The 27,502-nt window shown below is 42.7% G+C and overlaps 1 protein-coding gene across 1 annotated transcript; it reads right to left on the reverse strand.

The window, feature by feature from the left end:
- Positions 1-464: 464 nt before the first annotated feature.
- tap1 (transporter 1, ATP-binding cassette, sub-family B (MDR/TAP)) lies at positions 465-27,502 on the reverse strand. The gene is made up of 13 exons (XM_079562231.1): positions 27,336-27,502; positions 21,115-21,429; positions 20,051-20,264; positions 19,294-19,408; positions 15,175-15,305; positions 14,018-14,223; positions 10,865-11,062; positions 7,742-7,870; positions 6,217-6,411; positions 5,147-5,320; positions 4,160-4,322; positions 3,541-3,677; positions 465-771 (listed from the first exon to the last, which is right to left on the reverse strand). Exons 2-13 carry the CDS (start codon positions 21,424-21,426, stop codon positions 550-552), a joined length of 2,196 nt encoding a protein of 731 aa, XP_079418357.1. The 5' UTR covers positions 21,427-21,429; positions 27,336-27,502; the 3' UTR covers positions 465-549.

The raw sequence follows: 27,502 nt of genomic DNA on the forward strand, positions 1-27,502 counted from the left end.
AATTGTCTTTAAATTAAAATGTAGAATAATCGTGTGTCAACAAAAAATGCCTATACAAAGTCCAGACCAAGTCCATAAAAGTTCAAAAGATTCCAATTCTTCTTTGGGAAAAGTTTATTTAAAAAGCATGGTTCTGTACAAAAACAAAAATCCCCCCCCCCCCCAAAAAAAAAGAAGCAACACTGGACACACAGTATAAAATGTCATGACATTCTAACTCATCCCAGGAGACTAGCATTGTTTGGTGCTTATGTCCAGGTTTACACACACCCTGAATCCTAAACATTGAACAGCAAGGCTTTTAGAGCAGTGGTTCACAAAGGGGGGTCTGGGGCCACCTGGTGGGCCTCAAACTCACTGCAGTGGGGCCCCAAAGCGTGCCGACAAAACAAGTAGATTGCAAAAAAATTGACTTTGAATGGAAAAGTATAGGCTTTTGTTGCAGCTTTAATTTAGTATTTGTCCATACACATTTTTATTCACAGAAACAAAATTGTGACTGTCACCAAAACAGAAATCCCCGATGTCAGCTCTTCTGCCGACCTCTCCTCAGCTCTGCGTCTGTCCCGGTTTGTGGAAGCCTGTGTTCTGTTGCTCCACCAGCCGAGCGTAGATTCCCCCTCGCTCCATCAGCTCCTCGTGGCAGCCCTGCTCCTGCACCGCACCATCGTGGAGGCAGACGATATGGGCCGCGTTCTTTACCACCTCCATCTTGTTGGAGATCAGCAGCAGCGTGCAGTTACCGGGCAGTTTCAGCAGCGTGTCATAGATCTGGAAAAACAAAGCCGAAGTGTTGGTCCGTGTCAGAGGTAATGCGTTAGTTAGGAGTACAACTAGAACTAGGACAGGTTTTCCTCAAGCGATCCATTGGAATGGTCTGTTCCCTCTAATCCTCTGGCTCCTAGTGCCTCACTTCCCATTGTCAGAAGCCATCTCAAAGTTTGTTTGCATGCAGCTGGAACTGTGGCGGGTGTATGGGTAAACCAGATCCTGCGCTATTGTTTCATATTAAAAAGTCTAAATGAAAAAAAAAAAAAAGAATTCTCAGATAATATTCAACCTGCAGGCTGGAGATGCAGCAGATTCAACACTGCAGATACATGCACCATTTTCACTTCTTCACAAACAAATATCTGCTGTTTTAGGATCTGCACAGCACATCCTCTCTATACACTCATTAACGTGAAGAACCATAATAATAATAATAATAATTTTCCTCTTTCCAAAGGGGACGGTGCAGAGGAGCTGACAGGGATATCCTTCCAACACTGGCTGTGGAGTGTACATGTTGTTTTACCACATCAACCAAAAACATGCACAATAGGTGCACTAGGGCTGGGTACCGTTCGTTTTCTTTTCAATACCACTACTTTAACAATACCTGCTTTTCCGTACCGGTGCCTTAACGGTTCTTTTTTCGATACCTATGTTATTTTAATTTAATTAAAATAATGTCATGAAAAGTATCGCTCAGGAGGAAGTCCAAAAATGGCACAACAGAAAGAACACAGGCTTCAGCAGCGTCACCTGTAACCTGTAACAGAATTCCCACTTAAGCAGCGATACAAAGAGACAAAGGACATTATTAACTCCTGAGCTGCAGAGACAGAGCCACATCAGGACACGGTTTTCTTTCTGCTAAATGATGTTCGACAAAGTGAAAGCCCTCACACTTCAAAGATCTGTGGTACATAGTGGGAGCCCTCACTTTGTCACTAAAAATTTACCAAAACTGTTCCAAATATGGCTAAGGCAGAGTGAGTATTCACAAACAATCTTTGATCCCAAATACTCCGGTGCAGCCATTTGGAGTTTAGGAACAACAGCAGTAACTTCAGGCTCTGTGGGGCTAAAGCTAAAGGTAAAGAGCCAATGTGTTTCTTGTTGTCACTGCTTTTCTCTTTGTCTAAGAGCTCTAGTTTCTTATTCAGTCCAGGTTTAGTCCTGGTTTAGTCCTGGCTCAGTCTGTGGCTCTGCTATCTCTGATAATGACTAAAGTGTTAGTAAGTTGTAGCTTTGCTTCACTTTAAGAAAACATCTGCATCTGCGCTGAAGCTGCTCAGGAGTTCCGGCTTTGTTAGACTCACTGTGGATCATTTATTGACGTCTGGAGAGAAAAAGCACCGATCATTTTCGGTTGGTACCAAGTAGGTACCGTTTAATGGTACCCAGCCCTACTAGCAGGTGCTTGTGACCAGTGGTCTGTGAGCTGTGGGGCGTGTTTTCGTAAAGTTTGGTGTTCTCTGGCTTTGATATGGTTTACACCAAGCTTACATCATTCAGTCACATTGAGATCTATTTCTATACAAATCTAAAACAAGGCAAATCAATTATCTACCACTTCTTTAGACAATATTCAGAGCCGACTGAGTGTCATATATTTTTTTTATAGGAGCATTCTTAGCTGCTTCCTTTTTTTTTTTAAAGGAGGCTGTAGCTGCTCTATCCGCAGAAAGAGATACCCACAGCTTTCCAAGGTGCTGAATAGGGATGGGTACCGTTCGTTTTTTTTCGATACCAAGTACTTTAACGATACCTGCTTTTCGGTTCCGGTGCCTTAACGGTACTTTTTTCGATACCTATGTTATTTTAATTCAATAAAAATAACGTGTATTAAAAGTATAGTTCAGGAAAAAATCCTAAAACGGCACAGCAGAAGCTACACAGGAGCAGCAGCGTCGCCTGTGACTTCGTGTTTTGAGCACAATTTCCACTTAAGCAGTAATAAAAAGAAAGAAAGGACGTTATTACCTCTTAAGCTGCAGAGACAGGACAGATCCACATCAGGACATGCTTTTCTTTCAGCTAAACTTTTCTAAACACACTGCGCTGTTCGACGAAGCGAAAGCAACTTCACACGTCAAAGATCCTCACATGGTGTGAGCGCTCACTCTGCCACTGACAATTTACCAAAACTGGACCAACAATGTCTAATACAGAGTGAGCGCTCACGTTCAACAAACCATCTTCGATATTCCTGTCGCTGCAGCCGCAGTTGTAAACAAGAGCACGTAAGCTCAGCCTCCGTGGGTCTGTCACTAAAGGTAAAGACGTCTTTCTTATTGTCACTGCTCTTTTTTGCTTTTCACTTTGACTAAAGCTCAAGTTTCTTATTCAGTCCTGGTTTAGTCCTAGTTTATAACTGGTTTTGTTTAGCTCTGGGTTTTACAACCGGTGTAGTATACGTCCTGGCTCAGTCCTGACGCAGACCGCGGCTCTGTCATCACTATTACAAAAGTTTAGCAAGTTTTGCTTCGCTATAAGTTACATCTATAAAATATATCTTTGCTTCGCTCCATTTGCGCTGAAGCGGGTCAGTATCTGCGCACACGTTCATGTAGCTTTTTTGAGACTCATTGCTGGTCACATATTGACGTCTGGAGAGAAAAAGAACCGAAAGTTGGCACCGAAAGAATTAAAATTTTTCGATGCCGCCCCCGACCGGAGCTTTTCGGTCGGTTCCAAGTAGGAACCGTTTAACGGTGCCCATCCCTAGTGCTGAATGACAATTAGGAGAAAATCCCATTCAAAAAAGTGTACCTCCTTCTCGGTCTCTGGGTCCAGGTCGCTGGTGGCGTTGTCTAAGATGAGGATCTGCGGACGTCGGATGAGGGCTCTGGCGATGGCGATGCGCTGCTTCTGTCCTCCCGACACCTGGCCGCCCTTCGCCCCGGCGTCTGGGCACAGAAAAGTGTAAATGAGTGAAGCTCTTAACTGGCTGAATAAGTTACATTGTACTGTTCAGACTGAACTGATCATACTTAAATGTCCTAATACTAGATTTTTAATGCCACAAATGCAAACACTCCATCACAGAGAGGAATGAGGGACAGTTTTGAACATTTTGAAGCAAATTGGATGTAACGGGCGACTTCCAAACAAAATGTGCAGAGTGTAATTTTTAACAGAGTAAAAATGGTTGAGAAATGTCAGCATTTGTAAAAATTTAGATTTAATGGCAGTTCTAATGGTTGAATTACATTTAAGGCCTTCATGTTTTTTATTTTTGCTCCGTTTAACGTCCCATGGAAACCCAGTCTGCCCTCAGGACAACACTAATGGACTTGTTTGCTGTTAAGTCTGTATTGCTCTGGTTGTGCAGGGACAGTTGTGGCGCCGGCGTGTATTCCATCAGGATCCACCTGCTCCATGGACTGACCTGTGTTGTATCCGTCCGACAGCAGAGTCGTGATGAACTGGTGAGCACGGGCCTGCTCTGCAGCCGCACAGATGTCTGCTTCAGAGGCCGATGCACAGCCGTATCTGATGTTCTCCTCCACAGAGCGTGCAAACAGCAGGCAGTCCTGGTTCACCACAGCAATCTGACCTCAGCAAAAGGGGAACGGTGAAAATGAGCTTTCATAGGACCACTCTGAAGACTACTCATATACATACATACATGCACTTACTTCTATTACTCAACTTAAAATGTGAAACTAATATATGATATAGACTCATTACATGCAAAGTGACAGATGACAAGCTTTTGTTTGTTATAATTTAGATGATTATGGCTTACAGTCCATTAAAAAAATATTCTGATATATATACAGTATATATATATATATATAATTATGAGTTTTTGAATTTGGGGTTTTTAACAAGCTGTGAGCCATAATAATCAAATTGAACAAATACATTGTCAGCTATACATATGTCAGTTTGCATGTAATAAGTCTATCATATATGAGTGTTGTGTGTGTGTGTGTGTGTGTGTGTGTGTGTGTGTGTGTGTGTGTGTGTGTGTGTGTGTGTGTGTGTGTGTGTGTAGATGTGTGTTTGTGTGTGTGTGTGTGTGTTTGTGTGTGTGTGTATGTGTGTGTGTGTGTGTTGCGTTTTATCGCTAAACTTTGGCGTTATTTCACAATAAAAATAATTCTCTTCAACGGAAAAAAAAAGAAAAAAAAGATTAGGCTCGGGCCTAATAGACTAATCACGTGTATTCTCTGAAATTATTTTATTAAGAATGTTATTGAGAATGAGAAAGAAATTATATATTTTTTTAGTCCATTTTGACTGTGATAATATTGTAAATCTGCAGTTTTAACTGTTCTTAGGACTTGTTCTTCCAAAAGAGCACTAAGAAGATTTCATGAAGGAGGCCCATTGTTACTGCTGATATTACCCTCCTCTGTCCCAGTGTTACCTTGTCGTGGAGGTACTGGCTCTGATATCTGCTCAGAGGTTCTCCGCCCAGCAGGATCTGTCCCTCCTGGGGCTGGTAGAACCTTTCCATCAGTTTGACGCAGGTGGATTTTCCAGAACCGTTCCGTCCTACCAGAGCGTTGGTCTTCCCCAGAACAATCTTGAACGACGTGCCCTGAGCAAACATTATGCAGGGAAAACTGTTCATCACTGTCCAAGGCAATACTCTTTGTTCTTTAGCATCTATTCGAGATCCATGCTTCTATCACAAATCGTCTAGATTAGAGCGCATCACACCTGTTTTGAGGTCTGCGCTGGCTCCCCATTTCTTATCGTATTGATTTTAAAATCTCATTGGTTTTTAAAAGTCTTCATGGTCTTGCTCCTCAGTGTCTGTGAGACCAGCCCTGTACTCCTGCACAAGGGCCTGACTGATATGGATTTTTGGGGTCCAATACCGATATGAAGGTGGTTGACAGGGCCAATAGCCGATATATAGGCCGATATATTAAGTTAATTAATTTGGTAAAGGTTTCATCACAGAAATACTGCATATAGAAACATGTCTTTTAGAGGTCGACTGTCAAAAATCAGCAGATTCAAGAACAAATAAGGGTAAGTCTCTATCTTTTATAGTTAAGGAACTGCATAAAAGTCATAAAGACTAAAGAAACTGCTATTTTTCAGATTTCTATAATCAGGAATTTACAATATATGATCAAAGACAAATCTGGAATATTAAAACTGATGATAACCAGGAAGCTCAAGTGCATGTAAGCACGCTCAGTTGTGCTCAGATTAAAGCCAGTCTGATTAAATAGGTTTTGAGTCAGTGATGGTGCATGCAGTGGGCAGCTTGTTCCAGAGTCTGGGCCCAGTGTTTGTACCTGGTTCTGGGGACTTCAGCAAGAGCTGGTTTGTGGACACTAACACACTGTCAGTGTTGTGGAATAAGGATGGGCAAGGCCATTAAGAGCAAAAGTTTGTGCATTTCTTGTTTTTTTTTTGTTTTTTTTTAAGTTGCTGCACTCAAAATTCCCAGCCCACTTCTTCTCACGACAGACTACATACCTTCAGAACCAGGCTACTCTCATCCTTTTTTTCAGGGTAGGAGAATTTGACATCTTTAAATTCAATGTCTCCCTCCAGTTTTTCGGGGGCCAGGGTTCCGTCAGGAGGAATCTGAGGCCTACGGTCCAAATACTCGAAGATCTTCTCAGAGGATCCAATGGCTTTCTTCACCTCGGGATAATAACGCATCACGGCCTGGGACACAAATGAACAAGTTACTCACGTGATTTGAAAGTACAAATATGTTATATGATTTAGACAGCACAGTTAATTGTAGTAGAATCAGATTCACAATTGGAACGGTTTGGGGACTCACTCATGACATGTCACTGCACACAAAGGTGACTCAAGGCGGCTTGCCTAGTGTCTGAAATGCATGGTATAAATAAACATGCCTTAAGGCAAGACGGTCCAGTTTTAAGTGTGTAGCGGCCGGGATGAGGATCAGCAACTCCGAGGCCATGGTTCTCCATCGGAAAAAGGTCGGTGGAGAGTCCTTGCCTCAAGTGGAGGAGTTAACGTATCTCGGGGTCTTGAGTGAGGGAAGGATGGAGCGTGAGATCGACATACGGATCGGTGCGGCGTCAGCAGTGATGCGATCGCTGTAGAGAGGGAGCTGAGTTGGGGGCAAAGCTCTCGATTCACTTGGGTAATGACCGAAAGGACAAGATCGTGGATACAAGCGACTGAAATGACTTTCCTACGCAGGGTTGCTGGTTGGAGCAGTTACCCGGGAGGGGTGCTGTAAGCTAACATGGTGCGTCCAGTTGATTGGATTTGTTTGCGTTTTGTTTCTGGTTGTAAGTTGTGTGTGCAGGTTAAGGATAATATAACATAGTCATTGTCCATGGCACTAGTGATAGTGATTTAGAAGCTGTTTCCTCTGCTTAGAGATATTCTGAGTGCCTAGCTTTGCCACAGTTTCTCCAAATATTATGTGTTACACATCATTGGAATGCTTGGAGACTTTCTGAGTCTATGTCCAACTCAAAATGCCCCAAAACTGAGTTGTGTCCCTGGCTTCCGTGATGGGACAAAATTGCTTTGATACCGGCGCTATACAGAGAACATCGCTATTCACTCTTTATCTCAGGACAGCGTTTAACTGGATAAATATGCAGTTTGGTCCGTGTTTGTGCGTAAAAAGCAGGCTTTTGCAAATGTAGCGCGATGTTTATGAACAACGAGGTGGAGAAGAGAGAGACACTGACAGCCTGTGTTGCTGCTGTTGCTCTTGCGCGTCCTGCTCCACACCGCACACAACTCTCAACCTGCCCACGTATGTGCACAATGCTTCACGATTGTGTGTCCGTGAATGTGTGTCTGTCACATAAAATTTCAATTATGAATGTTTATGGTCCATAGCGTGGCAAAAGTCTGAAAAGGTAGAACACAACTGGGTTTCCTCTAACGCTTCTTAATGTGCTTGAAACTGACTTGAGACAGATTTAAAAAAAAAAAAAAAAAAAAAAACTGAGGAGATACAGTTGGATATTTGTCCAGATGTGGAACGTCTCGAGCCTACCTCGACTGCAGAGGCGAACTGCAGCTCATACAGGACAAAGGAGACGAGTTCACCTCCGCTCACGGCACCCTGCGTCACCAGGGAGCCCCCGTAGTACAGGATACACACCTTCAGTGCCAAAGTGGTCATCTGCAAGACAGAGACAGGGTCAGGCTGGGTTCAACAATGTGGAATGGAAGCGACAACACCTGGTTCAAACGTCAAAGCCTCGAACACAGGAGCAAACATGTCCCTGACTTGAAACGTATGACTCACTCTTGGCCCTTAGGTACAGTATGCCTCACGCTGTCGGCCCCTTATGCACAGTATGACTCACGCTGTCGGCCCTTATGCACAGTATGACTCACTCTGTCGGCCCTTGGGTACAGTATGACTCACGCTGTCGGCTCTTATGTACAGTATGACTCACGCTGTCGGCCCTTATGTACAGTATGACTCACTCTGTTGGCCCTTGGGTACAGTCACGCTGTCGGCCCTGGGTACAGTATAACTCAGGCTGTTGGCCCTTGGGTATAGTATGACTCACTCTGTCGGCCCTTAGGTACAGTATGACTCACTCTGTCGGCCCTTATGTACAGTATGACTCACTCTGTCGGCCCTTATGTACAGTATGACTCACTCTGTCGGCCCTTGGGTACAGTATGAATCACGCTGTCGGCCCCTATGTACAGAATGACTCACTCTGTCGGCCCTTGGGTACAGTATGACTCAAGCTGTTGGCCCTTATGTACAGTATGACTCACTCTGTCGGCCCTTATGTACAGTATGACTCACTCTGTCGGCCCTTGGGTACAGTATGACTCACTCTGTCGGCCCTTATGTACAGTATGACTCACTCTGTCGGCCCTTGGGTACAGTATGACTCACGCTGTCGGCCCTTATGTACAGTATGACTCACTCTGTTGGCCCTTATGTACAGTATGACTCACACTGTCGGCCCTTATGTACAGTATGACTCACTCTGTCGGCCCTTGGGTACAGTATGACTCACTCTGTCGGCCCTTATGTACAGTATGACTCACTCTGTTGGCCCTTATGTACAGCATGACTTACTCTGTCGGCCCTTATGTACAGCATGACTCACGCTGTTGGCCCTTATGTACAGTATGACTCACGCTGTTGGCCCTTATGTACAGCATGACTCACGCTGTTGGCCCTTGGGTACAGTATAACTCAATCTGTCGGCCCTTGGGTACAGTATGACTCACGCTGTCAGCCCTTGGGTACAGTATGACTCACGCTGTCGGCTCTTATGTACAGTATGACTCACTCTGTCGGCCCTTAGGTACAGTATGACTCATGCTGTTGGCCCTTATGTACAGCATGACTCACGCTGTTGGCCCTTGGGTAAAGTATGACTCACTCTGTCGGCCCTTGGGTACAGTATGACTCACTCTGTCGGCCCTTGGGTACAGTATGACTCACGCCCTTATGTACAGCATGACTCACGCTGTCGGCCCTTGGGTAAAGTATGACTCACTCTGTCGGCCCTTGGGTACAGTATGACTCACGCTGTTGGCCCTTGGGTAAAGTATGACTCACTCTGTCGGCCCTTGGGTACAGTATGACTCACGCTGTTGGCCCTTATGTACAGTATGACTCACACTGTTGGCCCTTGGGTACAGTATAACTCACGCTGTTGGCCCTTGGGTACAGTATGACTCACGCTGTTGGCCCTTGGGTACAGGATGACTCACTCTGTCAGCCCTTGGGTACAGTATGACTCACTCTGTTGGCCCTTATGTACAGTATGACTCACGCTGTTGGCCCTTATGTACAGCATGACTCACTCTGTTGGCCCTTATATACAGTATGACTCACGCTGTTGGCCCTTATGTACAGTATGACTCACTCTGTTGGCCCTTATATACAGCATGACTCACTCTGTTGGCCCTTATATACAGTATGACTCACGCTGTTGGCCCTTATGTACAGCATGACTCACTCTGTTGGCCCTTATATACAGCATGACTCACTCTGTTGGCCCTTATATACAGCATGACTCACGCTGTCAGCCCTTGGGTACAGTATGACTCACTCTGTTGGCCCTTGGGTACAGCATGACTCACTCTGTTGGCCCTTATATACAGTATGACTCACGCTGTTGGCCCTTATGTACAGCATGACTCACTCTGTTGGCCCTTATATACAGCATGACTCACGCTGTCAGCCCTTGGGTACAGTATGACTCACGCTGTCGGCCCTTATGTACAGAATGACTCACTCTGTCGGCCCTTAGGTACAGTATGACTCACTCTGTCGGCCCTTATGTACAGTATGACTCACTCTGTCGGCCCTTATGTACAGTATGACTCACTCTGTCGGCCCTTGGGTACAGTATGACTCACGCTGTCGGCCCTTGGGTACAGCATGACTCACGCTGTCGGCCCTTGGGTACAGTATGACTCACGCTGTCGGCCCTTATGTACAGTATGACTCACTCTGTTGGCCCTTATGTACAGCATGACTCACTCTGTTGACCCTTATGTACAGAATGACTCACTCTGTCGGCCCTTAGGTACAGTATGACTCACTCTGTCGGCCCTTATGTACAGTATGACTCACTCTGTCGGCCCTTGGGTACAGCATGACTCACGCTGTCGGCCCTTGGGTACAGTATGACTCACGCTGTTGGCCCTTGGGTACAGGATGACTCACTCTGTTGGCCCTTATGTACAGTATGACTCACGCTGTTGGCCCTTGGGTACAGGATGACCCACGCTGTTGGCCCTTGGGTACAGTATGACTCACTCTGTCAGCCCTTGGGTACAGTATGACTCACTCTGTCGGCTCTTATGTACAGTATGACTCACTCTGTCAGCCCTTGGGTACAGTATGACTCACTCTGTTGACCCTTATGTACAGTATGACTCACTCTGTCGGCTCTTATGTACAGTATGACTCACTCTGTCAGCCCTTGGGTACAGTATGACTCACTCTGTTGACCCTTATGTACAGTATGACTCACGCTGTCGGCTCTTATGTACAGTATGACTCACGCTGTCGGCCCTTGGGTACAGTATGACTCACTCTGTTGGCCCTTGGGTACAGCATGACTTACTCTGTTGGCCCTTATGTACAGCATGACTCACGCTGTCGGCCCTTATGTACAGCATGACTCACGCTGTTGGCCCAGGTGGTAGCAGCATAGGCAGCTGCTTCCCGCTTGTTGAGGCTGTAGGTGTGGTCCAGACTGTTGCCATAGCGACGTGTCTCTCCGTCTTCGTTAGCGAAGCTGCGGACCGTCTTCATGTTGGTGAAGGTCTCAGTCGCCGCCTGGTTTGATTTGGCCAACGACTCCTGGACTTTGGCAGAAATGCCCTGAACAAGGAAAACAAAATTAAATCTTGACAAATAAATTCTGTCTCCAATGAAACTTGGTTAGAATGAACTACAATGACTAAGCTACTGCACTAATGCATTTGTGCTCAAAGAGAGATTCCTGGTGTTCTTGGCCTGATAAAATGGGTTTGAATGGCTGTTAAAGGTTCCCATCCTCACCTGTGATCTGTGTTTGTAATTATTGTGCGTACAAAAGGTCAGTGAGTTTTTGGGCTCCTGACATACCCTTGCATCTTTCAGCCAGTGCTGCACTGACATTTCTGGTTTCTGAGTCATGAGGAAAGCAAAAGAATTGTCAGAGGATCTGCAAGAAAAGGTAGTTGAACTGTACAGACCCTTTCTAAAAAAAAAATAGAATATCATGGAAATGTTTATTTATTTCTATTATTCCATTCAAAAAGTTAAACTTCCATAGATTATAGATTCAGGGCCCACAACTTAAACCATTTCAAGTATTTAGTTGTTTATTTGTACATAATTTGGGCTTCTAGCTCACAAAACTCACCAAAACAGGATTTCCAAAAATGTTAATACTGTGAAGAAATTAGCCCAATTTTACAGGGTATGAATGTTTTAAACTCACTACTCATCTCCTAAATACAAAGCACAGGTTTTCCCAGGTGTCATTAAATAGCTTCACTTTGGTTCAATTGTCTCAGTTAGGATCAATATGGGGAAGACTGCAGCCTTAAAAAGATTTCCAAAGCTTTGAACATCTCTCAAAGTACAGTTAAATTCACCATCCAGGAATGGAAAGAGTATGGCATCACTGCAAACCTACCAGGACCCGGCCGTCCTCCTAAACTTACTGACCGAACAAGGACAGCACTGACCACAGCTGTTACCAAGAAGCCTATGATGACCCTGGATGAACTATATACACTGTGTTCCAAATTATTATGCAAATTGGATTTTTGTGTCAAAAAGGTAAAAAAAAAAAACAATAATAATGAAACTCATGGATGGCGTTGTGCCTTGGGGCTCTGTGAATCACTGACATTAATATCAGAGACCTGGGATGATTAGTTTTCAGGTTATGCCCAGTTAAGGGACAAACTACTGAAAAAGGCTGTTCCACTTTATTAAGCAGACCATCATTTTCAAGCAATATGGGAAAGAAAAACGATCTCTCTGCTGATGAAAAGCGTGAAATAGTTGAATGCCTTGGTCTAGGTATGAAAACCTTCGATATTTCATGAAAGATTAAGCATAATCATCATACTGATAAGAGATTTGTGGATGATTCTGAGCACACTCCGGTTTGTGCAGATAAAGGCACACTATGGACGGTTTCTGCCAGACAAACACATCAGATTAAGAGAACAGATGCTACAAAGCAGCAGGTATTTGCTGGTGACTCTGGAGTCTCACGAACATCAAGGTGTAGGACCCTCCAGAGGCTGCAGTTGTGCATAAACCTTCTATCCGGCCTCCCCTAAACTGTCAATTGAAGCTCATGAGCAGAAACGGCTGCAGTGGCTCAGAAATACATGAGGACTCATTTTCAAACAGTCTTGTTCACTGATGAGGCCGTGTAGCCCTGGATGGTCAAATCAATGGAGTAGTGGATAGTTGATGAATGGCCATTTCTTGGCCACAAAAATCATCTTCATGCATGACAACGCACCATGTCCTGCTGTAAAGAAAACCTCTGCATCATTGGCTGCTATGGGCATAAAAGGAGAGAAACTCATGATGTGGACCCCCTCCTCCCCTGACTTCAACCCTATTGAGAACCTTTGGAGCCTCAACAAAAAAAAAAAACTTCAATGAGGGTGGGAGGCAGTTTTCATCTAAACAGCAGCTCTGGGAGGCTATTCTAACATCCTGCAAAGAAATCCAAGCAGAAACTGTCCAAAAACTCACAAGTTTAATGAATTTAAGAATTTTTAAGCTGCTATCACACAAGCTCCAATGGTAAAATATAACTTGACCTGTTAAGATGTTTTTGATTGAAATAGCTTTTGATTTCAGTAAATATGACCTCCTAATGCTACAAATTCAACAAATTACCATTTTCTGTTATTTACAAGCTTTAAAATGTATTGAAACGATGAGTTGCATAATAAGTTGGAACAGTGGATTTTGAGGTTTTTGCTACATTCATTTTTGAAAAAAATTCTGTTATCACTGGGAGATTTTTTCAACCACATTTAAATGATCCTCTACCAGTTAAAGACTTGAAAATTATGCTGACTCTCATTTTAGTTGACAATTTAGAAAATCTTAGAAAAATGTCATTTGCATAATAATTTGGAACGCAGTGTATATATAAAGAGCTCATTTGCAAAAGCAGATATCTCTGTTTTGAACAGTTTCGTTTCATTTTTCAATTATCATTACGATTTAAAAAGTCTAAACTTGTTGTTTGACCATTAATGGCTCCTCACTAACTATGAGTGAAAATATAAATATATAAAACACAAATATCCTTCAAAGTAAATCAAACTCATGTTAAAGGGGCTAGACGCAAGTTTGTGATTTTATACTTACTACTGCCACCTCAGACCTTTTGCGTAACTGCAGCTTCTATATTAAAATCGTGCATGACGGCACTTCGGACCCGAATTAACACCATCATTTTAACATTTTTAAACTCCGTATAGTCCCTTTAAAAGTATTACAACGTATACAAATTGGCTCAATAAAACAACAACTGTGAGCAGTTCTCCAAAAAGGTCTAATACATAGTGAGATGGATAGTGGGATATTCACGTGCCACAAAGTTCACAAAAGAAATGACCGTATTTGGATTACATATTGTTGTGTCACGTGGATACCTATGTCACTGTTTTTGAAAGGATACGTGTGTGAAATATGTTGACACTTAAATACAGATCATAAAGGCAGACCTTGGTCAGCTTTTTGACATTAAAACTCAAAATGGGCCACTGGCAAAAACAGTTAATGTGGTGCTGTGGTGGCTGGTGGTACCTGTCGGAAGTCCCCAAGGAGCTCTGGGACAACCCAGATGACAGGCAGGGCCATGAGGGTGAGCAGTGTCATCTTCCCAGACTGACACACCATAAAGAAGAGGATGAAGGCGAAGCGGGCGGCGTACCACATGAGCAGGCTCAGCTTCTCACTCAGCGCCTCACTCATGTCGTTGGTGTCTGTTGTGATACGGGACACCAGCTCACCTGGAGTTCAGAAGAAAGAGGACGGGCATCAAAGACATTTAGTTAAAGGACATTTAAGAGGAGCTTGGTTCACTGCCCTGTACTTGAAGAGGACATCTCTTCCACATAAGCCTTAAAGCTTGTATGTCACGCAAATGACTGAGAAAAAGGCATGGAACATGTGGCCTTTCCTACTGAGAACATTTTAGGGGGCGACCTTCTGCCTGGCCCAAACCCAGGGTGCTGAGGGCGCTACAGCACCCCCTGGTGGATCGTCTATGCATTACAAGCAATATTAAATAAATAGGAAATAAGCAAAGAAATAGCGTTTTGGGGGGCAATCTTGTCTCTGAGCACCCCCTAGCCAAAATGTCTTCCCACGGCCCTGGCCTGGCCCAACAAAAGCGCTGCTCAAGACGAAGTTGGTATCTTGCGTACAAACAACAGTGCTTCCACCGGTCGCCTGAGGGCACTTCAGCACTGGTAAAGGGCAGCTCAGAGGGATTTAGAACTGCTTTCAGTCTACAGAGATGTAGAATGTGAACAGAACAACACTAAAACACAAGCTTCTTCACGTTTAGAATCTGGCTAGAAACTGCAGCTGAGGACAGAGATAGCCCAGAGGTGACATAAAACATGTAGCTATGTTCCAGATAATGCATATGTTTAAAAAACTGAGAGGCATTGGAGACCAAACCTTAGAGTTTAGTCAGGAAGTGGATCTACTGGATAGTTTGTTTCAGCTGTTTTAGATCAACATTACATTTTCTAACCACCAAAGAGCAAGATAGTGACAATACTCATAACTATATCATCCTATTGTTAATGAAACACCCATTGCTACAAACGTACATAAACGTACTAGGGGGGATTATTGGAAGTTCCAGCTCAGCTACAGACACCATTGAGTGGCCCTTAAACAAGTGCTCGTCATATGATTACAATGAAAAAGTACAGCTGTAACCCCCTCACCTGTCGTAGTGGCCTTAAAGAACGCAATCTCCTGCTTCAGCACGGCGCGAAACACCTCGCCCTGGACGATGGTGTGGATGTGGCTCATGGTCCAGTTGTACGTCAGGTCACACAGGAACTCAAAGACTGCACTAGAAAAAAAAAAGATGATATATTCAATAGGGCAGGGCGATATGGCCTAAATATTATATCACAATATAATTAAGGTATATTATGAAAAGGGTATAAATGACGATATAATTCACGCGAGACAAAATACTTTGATATTGCACATTTTATTAAGACGACAATCCCTTTAAAACGACATAACAAGCAACTTGGTTGTAAAATCAGTGCAATACCCGTAGCACATCTGCGACCAGCCCAAATGTCCGTCAAACATTGGTCGTGAACAAACAACTTTGGCTCTTAATTTTGGGAAAATAACTTAAATCAAGTTACAAGTTACATTTACTACAGTAGTAAAGGTTAATCATGACGATGTACACTTAGGGCGCACTCACACTTGTCCATCCGAACCGCGCCCAAGCGCTGGAAGCCCCTTCTGCGCGGTTCGTTTGTGCAGTGTGAGTGCAATCAATCCGTGCCCGAGTCGGACTCGGTTCCGGACTTTGGCCGCTTAGAGGAGGGGGGCCAGAGCGCGGCTCGGCTGCTCGTGTTTGCGCACACGCACAGATACAAGCAGCGGTTGTATGGGCGGGTGCATTTGTCACGTAAAACAGTGAGAAAAGGCTGTATTTATCAAACAGAGCAGCGGCTGCCTCGCTCTCGTCTCCCCGGCCCCCGAACGCTTCTCTCCCGGGCGGCTCCCCGGACCCCCGGCCACATACCGCTCGTCTCCCCGACCACTCACTCCCGACGCCCTGGCCGCTTCACGCACGTCTCGGGCTGACTTTACGGGACCGTCTGTGCTTCTCTGCTGCTGTACCCGGTTTGGCCGCAGGCTTTAGTCGGACAGATAAAACCTGCCGGTGCTTTTATCGCTTGTGACTTCGGTGCGTGTTCGTGTTAAGTGCTTTGTCGCAATGTAGCGTATACGAAGTATAGTCTATACTTCCAGGAGTTCACCAACATAAAGCTGTTTAACCGGGCCGAAGCAGCAATGAATGACATAAACTCATATCTTCTGTTCTCGTAGCGTTGTTTTGAAGGCTGTATGACTCCAAAGAAAGGCTCAGAGCGGCAGGTGCTGCTCCACCCCCAGCCTCAGCTGAGCGGGACAGAGGGACGCACTTCTCTATTTCTCTGCTTTATTAAAATCGACTATTATATTCACCATAGCCCTTTTTGTTAAACTGTAGTAAAATGCAAAGAAAAGTGGAGTGAAGAGATTTGACAGGGGCTCATAGTAGACATTTCATGCAGCTGTTTAAGGTTTTTTTTCTTCCGCATTATGTTGCGCTGCTGCTGCTGCTGACGTACACTTGTAAACAACTCCTCGTGTTCGGCCACGGCTCGGTTCGTTTGTGTAAGTGTGAGCGCAGGCCGTTCGGGGCATCCAGGCCTTTCCTCAAACGAGCTGGAGTGTGGCACGGTTCGGATGTCAAGTGTGAGTGCGCCCTTAAATCTTCACTTTTGTGGCTTTGCTATGCTTCCACATACTCAAGAGTTTTGCTCACATCAGTCTACTCTCTTAACATAGAAACTGAAGTGAAATGTGACGGAACGTAACCTTTTAACATGTACATGAACTACTTTTTCCAGCCATTAAGCTGACCAATGGCGTGCCGCAAGTCAACCCAGCAGCTCTTGCCAGAAAATACGGAAGTAAACACTAACAGCGATTCCTCATTTTTGTGCAACTGTTGGTGGTTCATTAAAGGGATATTTCAGGATTTTTGACATAGGGCCTCATTTCCTAGTTATCCAGAGTGCTGCTAATTTCTGGAGATATTTTTTTTTGTAATTCAAGCAGCAGCATTTCTACGGTATCAGCTAGCCTGCCTTAAAAACAGTCTGACCCGCTCCACAGAGCACCTGAGGCAAATTACTTATAACACCAGACAAACAATATAAATGTCTGTGTCGATAGAGTAGTTTTAACCATTTTGCATTTAAAATACCTTATATTTAAACAGCATCAGCTTCGTGTAAGCGACGTTGACTTTTTGACTCCTTGGGTCAACTGCCCTTCTGAAGATGGGGAGGTTTCAGTGACATCTGCACCTGCTTCATCACTACCCTGCTGTAGGCGCATTGAGTTGCCTTGTGTACGAAATGCGCGGTATAAATAAAGTTTCCTTGCCCTGCCTTGCCTGCTCAGACATAGGAGCCTCTAGTTCACCTATCACTCGAACCTGTGCAGCTTTACATTCACCTTCACTGAGACACTGCGTGGATCAAGCACAGTATCCACGTTTATAAGGCTGTCTGTGACAGTGTCTCAGTAACTTTTGTTCGTGTAGCCTAGTACTGCTGTTTTGATATCTTTGGTCAGCTGAGTTTCACCATCTCTTACCTTTAGAAAGTCATTGTTGAATAACTGAAGCACTGGCTTTACACATGAAATGGTGACACATTCTTCAGCAGAAAAGGCTTCAAAACTCCAAAAGACTTCACGCATTGTTGAATCAAACACCTCTTGGTCTTGCCATGTCAAAACAAGGTGCCTCGCTGTTTAATCAGCAACTTTATATTATGTAATAGAACCTCCTTTTGACGCCTAGAATGAGCACAAATTCAAATGTTAGTAGTGGTCTAAATTAATTCCTAACATATTTGTGGCATCCCAATTCTTCACAGGGAAGAGTTTATAGGATTATTTCAGAAGTTGCAGAGTCACTTTTCAGTGTCACTGTCACACATATTGTTAGAAAAGTAGCCTGCAAATGTATCCAAAGGCTTACTAATGAGATGTACAGTGTTTTCTCCACAAATGTCTGAGTTTACAATATACTAAAGGAAGAAATGGCACATTGTGTCAAATTTACTTTCCAAAAAAAAAACATGTTGCCTCTGTTAAGATCCTAAAGGCACAGGTATAGTGCCTTGTAAACAGAGGCAACATGTTTTAACCTGTACTAAATTTAAAACAATACAAACAGTTAGATTACACATGTCAGTGTTACATTTTAAATGTACCAGATTCCACGAGTTCAGGAATTCTTTCAAGCCATTAGCAATATTTTCCCCAGTATCGTCCTCGGGGAAAAACCTTGTTTCAAGGCACGCATCCTTCAGTTGCCACTCTTTGTTCACGTGGTGTAGGGTTAAGCTTATATACGGTTCCACTGTCCAGCTTGACCACATGTCAGTTGATGCAAAATATTCCACTGACAATAGGTCACTCGCTACTTCACCACGGCATTTAGAAGACAATGCAGGCAGTGTGGCTTCAGAAAAGTGTCTCTCTCCGGGTAGTTTATATCTGGGGTCAAACATTTTTGTGAAGCCCACTCTTTGTATGGGCATCATGTCCTTCCCTAAACAGTATGTGACTGTGTCCAATACTTACTACTTTTGTGGTAAGGCGTGCGTTTGCTCAAAGCTCCAGCGATTGTGGGCTGAACTAGGGCTTTTGTTTTGCTTCTTGGCCTCACAGAACGAGCTCTCTTGGCAGTGACGATGTGCTTGCATATCTTGCAAATGACGGTAATTTGCTCTTTGTTTGCAAGTCGAAATCCAAACCATTTCCAAATTATTGATGATGCTCCCGTTGTGCAAACTCGCTCCTCCTCCTCCACCACACTGCCCTCTGTCTCCACACACGCCATGCTTCTTTCCCATGCTGTATGAGCCGATAGACCAAAACATCCGCAAAGCGCATGCATGTGTGACTTGCTTATATCATGAGATTTCAAGTTACACCGGTGTTAAAAAATCAATACTGGTATTATCATGTATCATGATATGATATGGACCAACACTACTGTATATGTCATTCCACATGTCTTAAGTCACTCAGCAGTGTTGTGCCTTTACAAACTCTTCACTTCAGTGGCTCATACAGACTCCAAACTGTACAAACTAGAGTTTTTTTTCAGAGGGATTTTTCAATTTCTAACTCCTGCCTGATTTATTGAGTTTTAAATCAGATTTTTGTTTGAATACTTTTGCTTGTGGTGGGGTGTGGAGATAATTGAATGACGTGACAGTGATGTGGATGTTGGAGCTCAGTACCTGAGCACAGTCAGGAAGACCATCCATGTGATGGCCTCAGTGAAGGCATCGGGAGCCTCTTCATTCATGATCCAGTCGGCAACACGCCCCGTGTACTGAGGGAAGGCCATCTCACCTGGGGACGAGAGCAAGACCAATTAAAACTCACTACAAAACGTGAGGAAATAACATGAATGCAAACAAATATCAATACATTTGTATTTCAGGGGGATTGAAGCTCAATAAATCAGGCTCGGAGTCAGATATTTAAAAATCCCTCTGCAAAAATCTTCGGAATGTTGTTGAGTTCAAGACTGCTAGGTTTAGAGTCTATAAGAGCGACTGAAGTGAAGATGTTGTTGCAGGTGTGGAATAAAAACCTCATTTGGAGAAAACGGCCCTGAAGTTTTGTAACATCGGCACGGCAACACAGTGGTTAGCATTTGTGCTTCACAGCTAGAAGGTCTCAGGTTGGATTCCCACCTGGACGGGGCCTTTCTGAATTACAGCGTCATCTCAAGCAGCACATGGATCCAAATATGTCAATATTTGCAAATGAAAGAGCATGGCACGATGTTGGCATGGTAGAAATGTCCGAAATGATCATTTACACTGGTGAAAACTGAATTATAGCTACCTCTAAAAAATATCCACATTTTGAATGAAATATTTCAACAGCTTGTCAGAGACTCAGCCTCTTTAGCCAACAGCAGCTCAGATTTGGGAAATGTTATTATTGCAACAGTGATATGACTGATGACAGACAGAGTGCACTGACCATACGAGGAGAGGACAACCAGAGCCAGCACAACAGTGAACCTCCAGAAGTACGGCCGCATGTATCCCAGCAGCCTCAGCAAACGGCCATCCCACTCCAGAGCGCCCCCTCTGGCGCAGGAGAGCAGAGTGTGAGTGGACGAGTGCAGCAGCGAGGAGATGTAGCGGCTCCAGTAAATGCAGGCCAGAACAGTGATGGCGTAACCCTGCAGAACCTGAACATAGAGCATCAGAGTCAGGGAGGACTAAAGACTAAAGGCCCTGTGCCTGGAGAGGAACATAATGAGTCGCTCAGCGAACACAGCCTATTCTAAAATGATTTCATTTATCCATTTGGCAACCCGAGGTCTGGGGGAAGGGCTAGGCACACGCAGAGGCTTCACACTCTTCAATGGCCACACCATAGGAGAACTAGCTAACACTGCTGGATTATGCAAATATTCTTTTTTTTTGGACGACTCTTTGCAACAGGACTTTTCCCTGGCGACTCAAAATGAAATGGGAAAGCTGTTGTTAGTTTGTGGAGTTTCAAAAAGGCTAAACAGACGTCAGGATGTGAGAGACTGAGAATACTAATGTGACGAGTCCACTGATTTACTCTTTACTCTTCACATCAGGTAAAAAAACAGATGTTTAATCAATGTCAGGACATGTGTATATGAACTCTGATATTAGATATTTAGTCAAAGCCATCCGAGCAAAGCAAAACTATGTTCATGTATGCATTATTAACAAAGGAAAGATGTTCACCTGATCTCAACAGAATAGAAGCAAAGTGTGCTCAACTCAAAAAAAAAAAATTGTGAACTCATTTCACCATAAGAAATAGTTTGATACTTATCCTGATACTGTCGTTAATCATCAATTATTTTGTTCAAGATGATCATGAGTGAAAATTTGAATATGGTTTGCATGCTGCTAGATGGTTTTAGATCAAAGCTTTTCAAACTTATGCCTCTGCAGCTTGATCAGACATCACCTTCATCAGACATCACCTTCATCAGACATCACCTTCATCAGACATCATCAGTCACAGCAGAACACTGTATTAAAGCATGTCCTCACCCTGATCCATGTGAAGCCCCCCAGGTCCTCCAGGAAGGCCCGCTCCAGGGCCCACTGCAGGCTGGCGTAGACCGGGAAGTGGAAGCACAGCACGCACAGATTCTGGAGGCCGCGGGAGCCACTCATCCAGGCAGGGGCCCCGGTGATAGAGCCACAGAAGAGCAGCAGCGCAGCGGCCCTGGCACAGGCCCCGCCCCACAGGCCGAGGAGCGGGCGGGGGTACAGGGGCACAGAGACCAGGGCCAGTTGAAGTCCATAGACCACCAGGACGTCCAGGCACGCACACAGCAGGGGGGCCCTGCAGAGCATCATGGGCTGGGACAGAACAGGACGGTTATTCATCTTTCATTTGGTCTAATTCACTTTTTCTTTAACCCACGATTAATCAAAGGAAAATGGATGTTGTATGTTTAGATCAAACGCACGTCTGTATTTGGAACATTAAGTTTATTTAGCAGGTATTCAGGAAGAATGTCGAACATCTTTATCATGGTTTTGCACTTTGTTGGTTAGATTATTAATATGAATAATTAATATTGATCTACAACAACTGTAACAACATGTGAAATAGGTTCCCTTCATGATCCCCGAGACACTGACCTCTTGTGGACAAGCCTCATTATTGCGACTTCTCATAAACACGACTGAATAACCAACACGATCAAATCGATGTGAGCGACTGAAGTTTCAAACAGGCGTGTTTCAGCGGACATTGTTGTTTGAATGATCAGATCAATCATAGGCCCATCACTAGAGAACACCTTTGTAATATAATCCAGAGTTATACAATTACAAATTACAAACTGCAGCTCTAGGAATAGTTTGTCATGAAATTTGAGCAAAGGATTAGATTAGATCCTTGACAGCACTGATCAGTACAACAGTAACATGTTCCACGACAAAAATGTGGTTCTGTAGAACATAAATAAACCAAAAAATCAATTATATATATTATATAATTGATAATAATATATATATATATATATATATATATATATATATATATATATATATATATATATATATATATATACATATACATATATATATATATATATATATATATATATATATATAGTCAAGTCACTTTCCAGGTGAATCCCTTATACCCGTGATGGGTCAGAGATGCAAGCAGCACAGCAACCGTCATTTAGCTGGAAATCCCCTGAGCAAAAGTGAAAGTAGAGACAAGCCAACAGAATATTATCTTGCATTTCTACTTTCACTTGTGCTGCCGTTTCATCACTTTGTGCGAGCTCCACAATGGCTCAGTGGTTAGTGGGCCTTTCTGTGTAGAGACTCATTGTGACATTTGCAATTTAAAAATAATGTTTATTTATTCAATGACTGCTCATTATATGTTTATGGTGTAGCCCAAGTTTTGTGCGAAAAATGGGGTTTGTGAAATGAAATAGTGAAAATGTCTATCTCTGTTCCTTTTCATTCACGCTGCATATTTGGTACTTTTGTTCTGATTTACTTCACTTCAGATTTAGTTTTTTGCTTTTACTTGAACATTTAGATGGCTCACTGCTCTTTAAAGAAACAAGTAAATATTTTGGTGAGTCCACGGCTGTCATGAATTTTCGATCCTTCAGGTTTTTTGTATTAACAACATTCGACCTCTTTGTGTAATGAAACCACATTTAGTAATAATTTTAATGCAATAAAATGTGTGGCAACACTTTATGATGACTGTGCAGTATTAAAGCATCTGTAAAAATCTTAGATGAAGGTTCTTGAGTCATCGTCTGTACTGTAGTTGAAGTGTAGGATGTTTTGCTTCTTTTCCAACTGGCTTCGTCAGCAACACAAATGTTTTCAGCTCTCACGCTGAGTAGATAGACCAGTGGGAGGGGTTAGCTTGGGTAAGTCCCCCCCTCTATTAAAAGGCTAGTAGTAGCAGCTAGATAGACAACTCCTGTAAGACTGAGATATTTATAAATCCATGTATAAATACTTATTTTATCATTAATAATTTACAACATTTTTACAACACTGTCCTCATCGTTTGTTACTCATTTATAAGCAGCTAAATAGGGTTTACTTTGTTGTTCAGTCAGTGAATAAGTTCAGACTCTGTTATAAACATAGATTTTTGTAAAGTCTGTTCTTCCCAGATCTCAGCAACCTGTCAGAGTCGAGTATCCTCCTGCACTGACCAATGAGATAAGCTTTTCCTGTGAACCAGCCTGTCAGGTCCAATCAGGAGGGAGGGGGAGGAGCTTGACCATTTTTCTTTAGAAAATACAATTCCTGCTCTCCCTCTTTTATAAACTTCTGGTTAAAGAGGGGCAGTGGTGGAAGAAGTGGTCAATATTCTTATTTAAGTAAAAGTGCAGATACAGGACCAAAAAAGTAACAGTGTCTGATAAAAGTTTTACGCAAGTAAAAGTATGCAAAGTAATAGTTGGTATTATATACATATATAATGTGATACTTGGTAATTGGCTTATCTTGATACATTGTACCTAACTAAATTTAGTACAATGTAATGTGCTCTGTAAACTACTGTAACTGTACTGTAACTGTAACTTGTACCTACTACGGGTTAGATGGAATAACTTGTATTAACACTGTGTAAGTACATAATGTAATAGGACACGAGACACTCAGGGATAGGGCTTAAGGTTTTGGTTAGAGTTATGTCTTATTAAATGATGTACCTACAAGCTACAAATACATATTATTCCATTGTGTATCTAAACCATAGGTACAACTTATTACACATTCTTACAGAGAATATTACATTGTACTAAATTAAGTTAGGTCCAATGTATCAAAGGTAGTGTACCATAAAGTGTTATCTTGTACTTTATAAGTGAAAAGTAAAAGTGTTTAAGTGTTGAATATGGTTCATTAAGTGTTTTTTTTTTATCATTTGAATGAAACCAAGTTTAAAGCTGGACTAAACCAGGTCTAAACCCGGTATAAACTAGGTCTAAAGCTGTCTAAACCAGGTATAAACAAGGTCTATACAAGGTCTAAAGCTGTCTAAACAAGGTCTAAACAAGGTCTAAAGCTGTCTAAACAAGGTCTAAACTAGGTCTAAACAAGGTCTAAACTAGGTCTAAACAAGGTCTAAACTAGGTCTAAACCAGGTATAAACTAGGTCTAAAGCTGTCTAAACCAGGTCTAAACCAGGTATAAACAAGGTCTAAACCAGGTCTAAACTAGGTCTAAACAAGGTCTAAACTAGGTCTAAACCAGGTCTAAACCAGGTCTAAACCAGGTATAAACAAGGTCTAAACAAGGTCTAAACTAGGTCTAAACAAGGTCTAAACTAGGTCTAAACCAGGTATAAACCAGGTCTAAACCAGGTATAAACCAGGTCTAAACAAGGTCTAAACTAGGTCTAAACCAGGTATAAACCAGGTCTAAAGCTGTCTAAACCAGGTATAAACAAGGTCTAAAGCTGTCTAAACCAGGTATAAACAAGGTCTAAACAAGGTCTAAACTAGGTCTAAACTAGGTCTAAACAAGGTCTAAACTAGGTCTAAACCAGGTATAAACCAGGTCTAAACCAGGTATAAACCAGGTCTAAACCAGGTATAAACCAGGTCTAAACAAGGTCTAAACAAGGTCTAAAGCTGTCTAAACAAGGTCTAAACTAGGTCTAAACAAGGTCTAAACTAGGTCTAAACAAGGTCTAAACTAGGTCTAAACTAGGTCTAAACCAGGTATAAACTAGGTCTAAAGCTGTCTAAACCAGGTATAAACAAGGTCTAAACTAGGTCTAAACAAGGTCTAAACAAGGTCTAAACCAGGTATAAACCAGGTCTAAACCAGGTATAAACCAGGTCTAAACCAGGTATAAACCAGGTCTAAACAAGGTCTATACAAGGTCTAAAGCTGTCTAAACAAGGTCTAAACAAGGTCTAAAGCTGTCTAAACAAGGTCTAAACTAGGTCTAAACAAGGTCTAAACTAGGTCTAAACAAGGTCTAAACTAGGTCTAAACCAGGTATAAACTAGGTCTAAAGCTGTCTAAACCAGGTCTAAACCAGGTATAAACAAGGTCTAAACCAGGTCTAAACTAGGTCTAAACAAGGTCTAAACTAGGTCTAAACCAGGTCTAAACCAGGTCTAAACCAGGTATAAACAAGGTCTAAACAAGGTCTAAACTAGGTCTAAACAAGGTCTAAACTAGGTCTAAACCAGGTATAAACCAGGTCTAAACCAGGTATAAACCAGGTCTAAACAAGGTCTAAACTAGGTCTAAACCAGGTATAAACCAGGTCTAAAGCTGTCTAAACCAGGTATAAACAAGGTCTAAAGCTGTCTAAACCAGGTATAAACAAGGTCTAAACAAGGTCTAAACTAGGTCTAAACTAGGTCTAAACAAGGTCTAAACTAGGTCTAAACCAGGTATAAACCAGGTCTAAACCAGGTATAAACCAGGTCTAAACCAGGTATAAACCAGGTCTAAACAAGGTCTAAACAAGGTCTAAAGCTGTCTAAACAAGGTCTAAACTAGGTCTAAACAAGGTCTAAACTAGGTCTAAACAAGGTCTAAACTAGGTCTAAACTAGGTCTAAACCAGGTATAAACTAGGTCTAAAGCTGTCTAAACCAGGTATAAACAAGGTCTAAACTAGGTCTAAACAAGGTCTAAACTAAGTCTAAACCAGGTATAAACCAGGTCTAAACCAGGTATAAACCAGGTCTAAACAAGGTCTAAACAAGGTCTAAACAAGGTCTAAACCAGGTATAAACAAGGTCTAAACTAGGTCTAAACAAGGTCTAAACTAAGTCTAAACCAGGTATAAACCAGGTCTAAACCAGGTATAAACCAGGTCTAAACAAGGTCTAAACAAGGTCTAAACAAGGTCTAAACTAGGTCTAAACCAGGTATAAACCAGGTCTAAACAAGGTCTAAACAAGGTCTAAACAAGGTCTAAACTAGGTCTAAACAAGGTCTAAACTAGGTCTAAACAAGGTCTAAACTAGGTCTAAACAAGGTCTAAACTAAGTCTAAACCAGGTATAAACCAGGTCTAAACCAGGTATAAACCAGGTATAAACAAGGTCTAAACAAGGTCTAAACTAGGTCTAAACTAGGTCTAAACTAGGTCTAAACTAGGTCTAAACAAGGTCTAAACTAGGTCTAAACTAGGTCTAAACTAGGTCTAAACCAGGTATAAACAAGGTCTAAACAAGGTCTAAACAAGGTCTAAACTAGGTCTAAACTAGGTCTAAACTAGGTCTAAACTAGGTATAAACCAGGTCTAAACCAGGTATAAACCAGGTCTAAAGCTGGACTAAACCAAGTCTAAACCCGGTATAAACTAGGTCTAAAGCTGTCTAAACCCGGTATAAACTAGGTCTAAAGCTGTCTAAACCCGGTATAAACTAGGTCTAAAGCTGTCTAAACCAGGTACAAACAAGGTCTAAACAAGGTCTAAAGGAGTAAACCACTAAACCAAGTCTAAACTGGGACTAAACCAGTTCATCATAGAGAGGTCACCTGGAAAATAAAATACTTTTGCTTTTAACCCAATGTAGTAGAAAGTACAGAGACAGTGGCACTTAACTGTAGTGAGGTGAAAGTAAAAGGTATTCATCATAAAATGTACTAAAGTTATGTAAAAGTACCTATAATTTGTACTTTTTACTTGTACTTTCTATTTTGTTACTTTCCGCCACATTTGATCTCTTCTCACTTTGCAAACTTACAGACGATCACTTTAACCAGACTCCCGGTGCGCATGTCACGAAACTCTTTGTAAAAGTCTTGTAAATGATGAATGTCAGTGCTATTTATTCTGCAGAATGACAGAATCAATGTGAACTTGTATTCATTCTTACATGACGCAGCTTCACGCTCCCCTCACAACATTTCACTTTCGGTTTCTCTTGCTCAAAGAAACACTGTTTAAAACAGAAGCAGTGTTCTTACAGCTGCATAGCCTGAAAACAATGTCAGTGTATTTCTAACATATTTATATTTGGAAAAAGTGGATCAAGTCTTATCCTGTATCATCCAGCCCGCGCGCGCGCAGCTCAGTCACACCGCCTCTGCGTCATATTTGTATCGTTCTGCTCATAGTAATGCCAGCAAACTGTTCGGAACGTCAGCAAAACTCACTGCAGGCATGAAACTTTCAGAAAAACAGTGTGGGCTCTGCTCACTGCTGCTAACTGCTGCTAACTGCTGCTAACTGCTGCTAACTGCTGCTCAGTGCTAACAGCTGCGAAGTGAAACATGCCAAAATAACACTTACTGCTGTTCCCTCCAGGTTTTCGCCTCAGATGTAAAGAAGACTCTTCAAATTGTTCCTAAAACTCAGGACAGCTCCTTCTTCCCAAGCGACGCTCTCCGCGGACTGAGGGCGGACCGAAGCGAAACCGAAAGTCCCTTGTTTCTGACGCACGCTCTATACGCACGGGT

The sequence above is a fragment of the Gobius niger genome, assembly GCF_951799975.1.
Source record: "Gobius niger genome assembly, chromosome: 8".
NCBI classification, from domain to species: Eukaryota; Metazoa; Chordata; class Actinopteri; order Gobiiformes; family Gobiidae; genus Gobius; species Gobius niger.

Excerpts from the sequence above, each read along its gene's own strand:
- tap1 (XM_079562231.1), bottom strand. The coding sequence starts at position 21,426 with ATGATGCTCTGCAGGGCCCCCCTGCTGTGTGCGTGCCTGGACGTCCTG. Across the intron at positions 15,306-19,293 it reads GTCTTCCTGACTGTGCTCAG|TGCAGTCTTTGAGTTCCTGT; the intron begins GTACTGAGCTCC and ends TTTTTTTTCTAG. Across the intron at positions 772-3,540 it reads ACCCAGAGACCGAGAAGGAG|ATCTATGACACGCTGCTGAA; the intron begins GTACACTTTTTT and ends TTGTTTTTCCAG.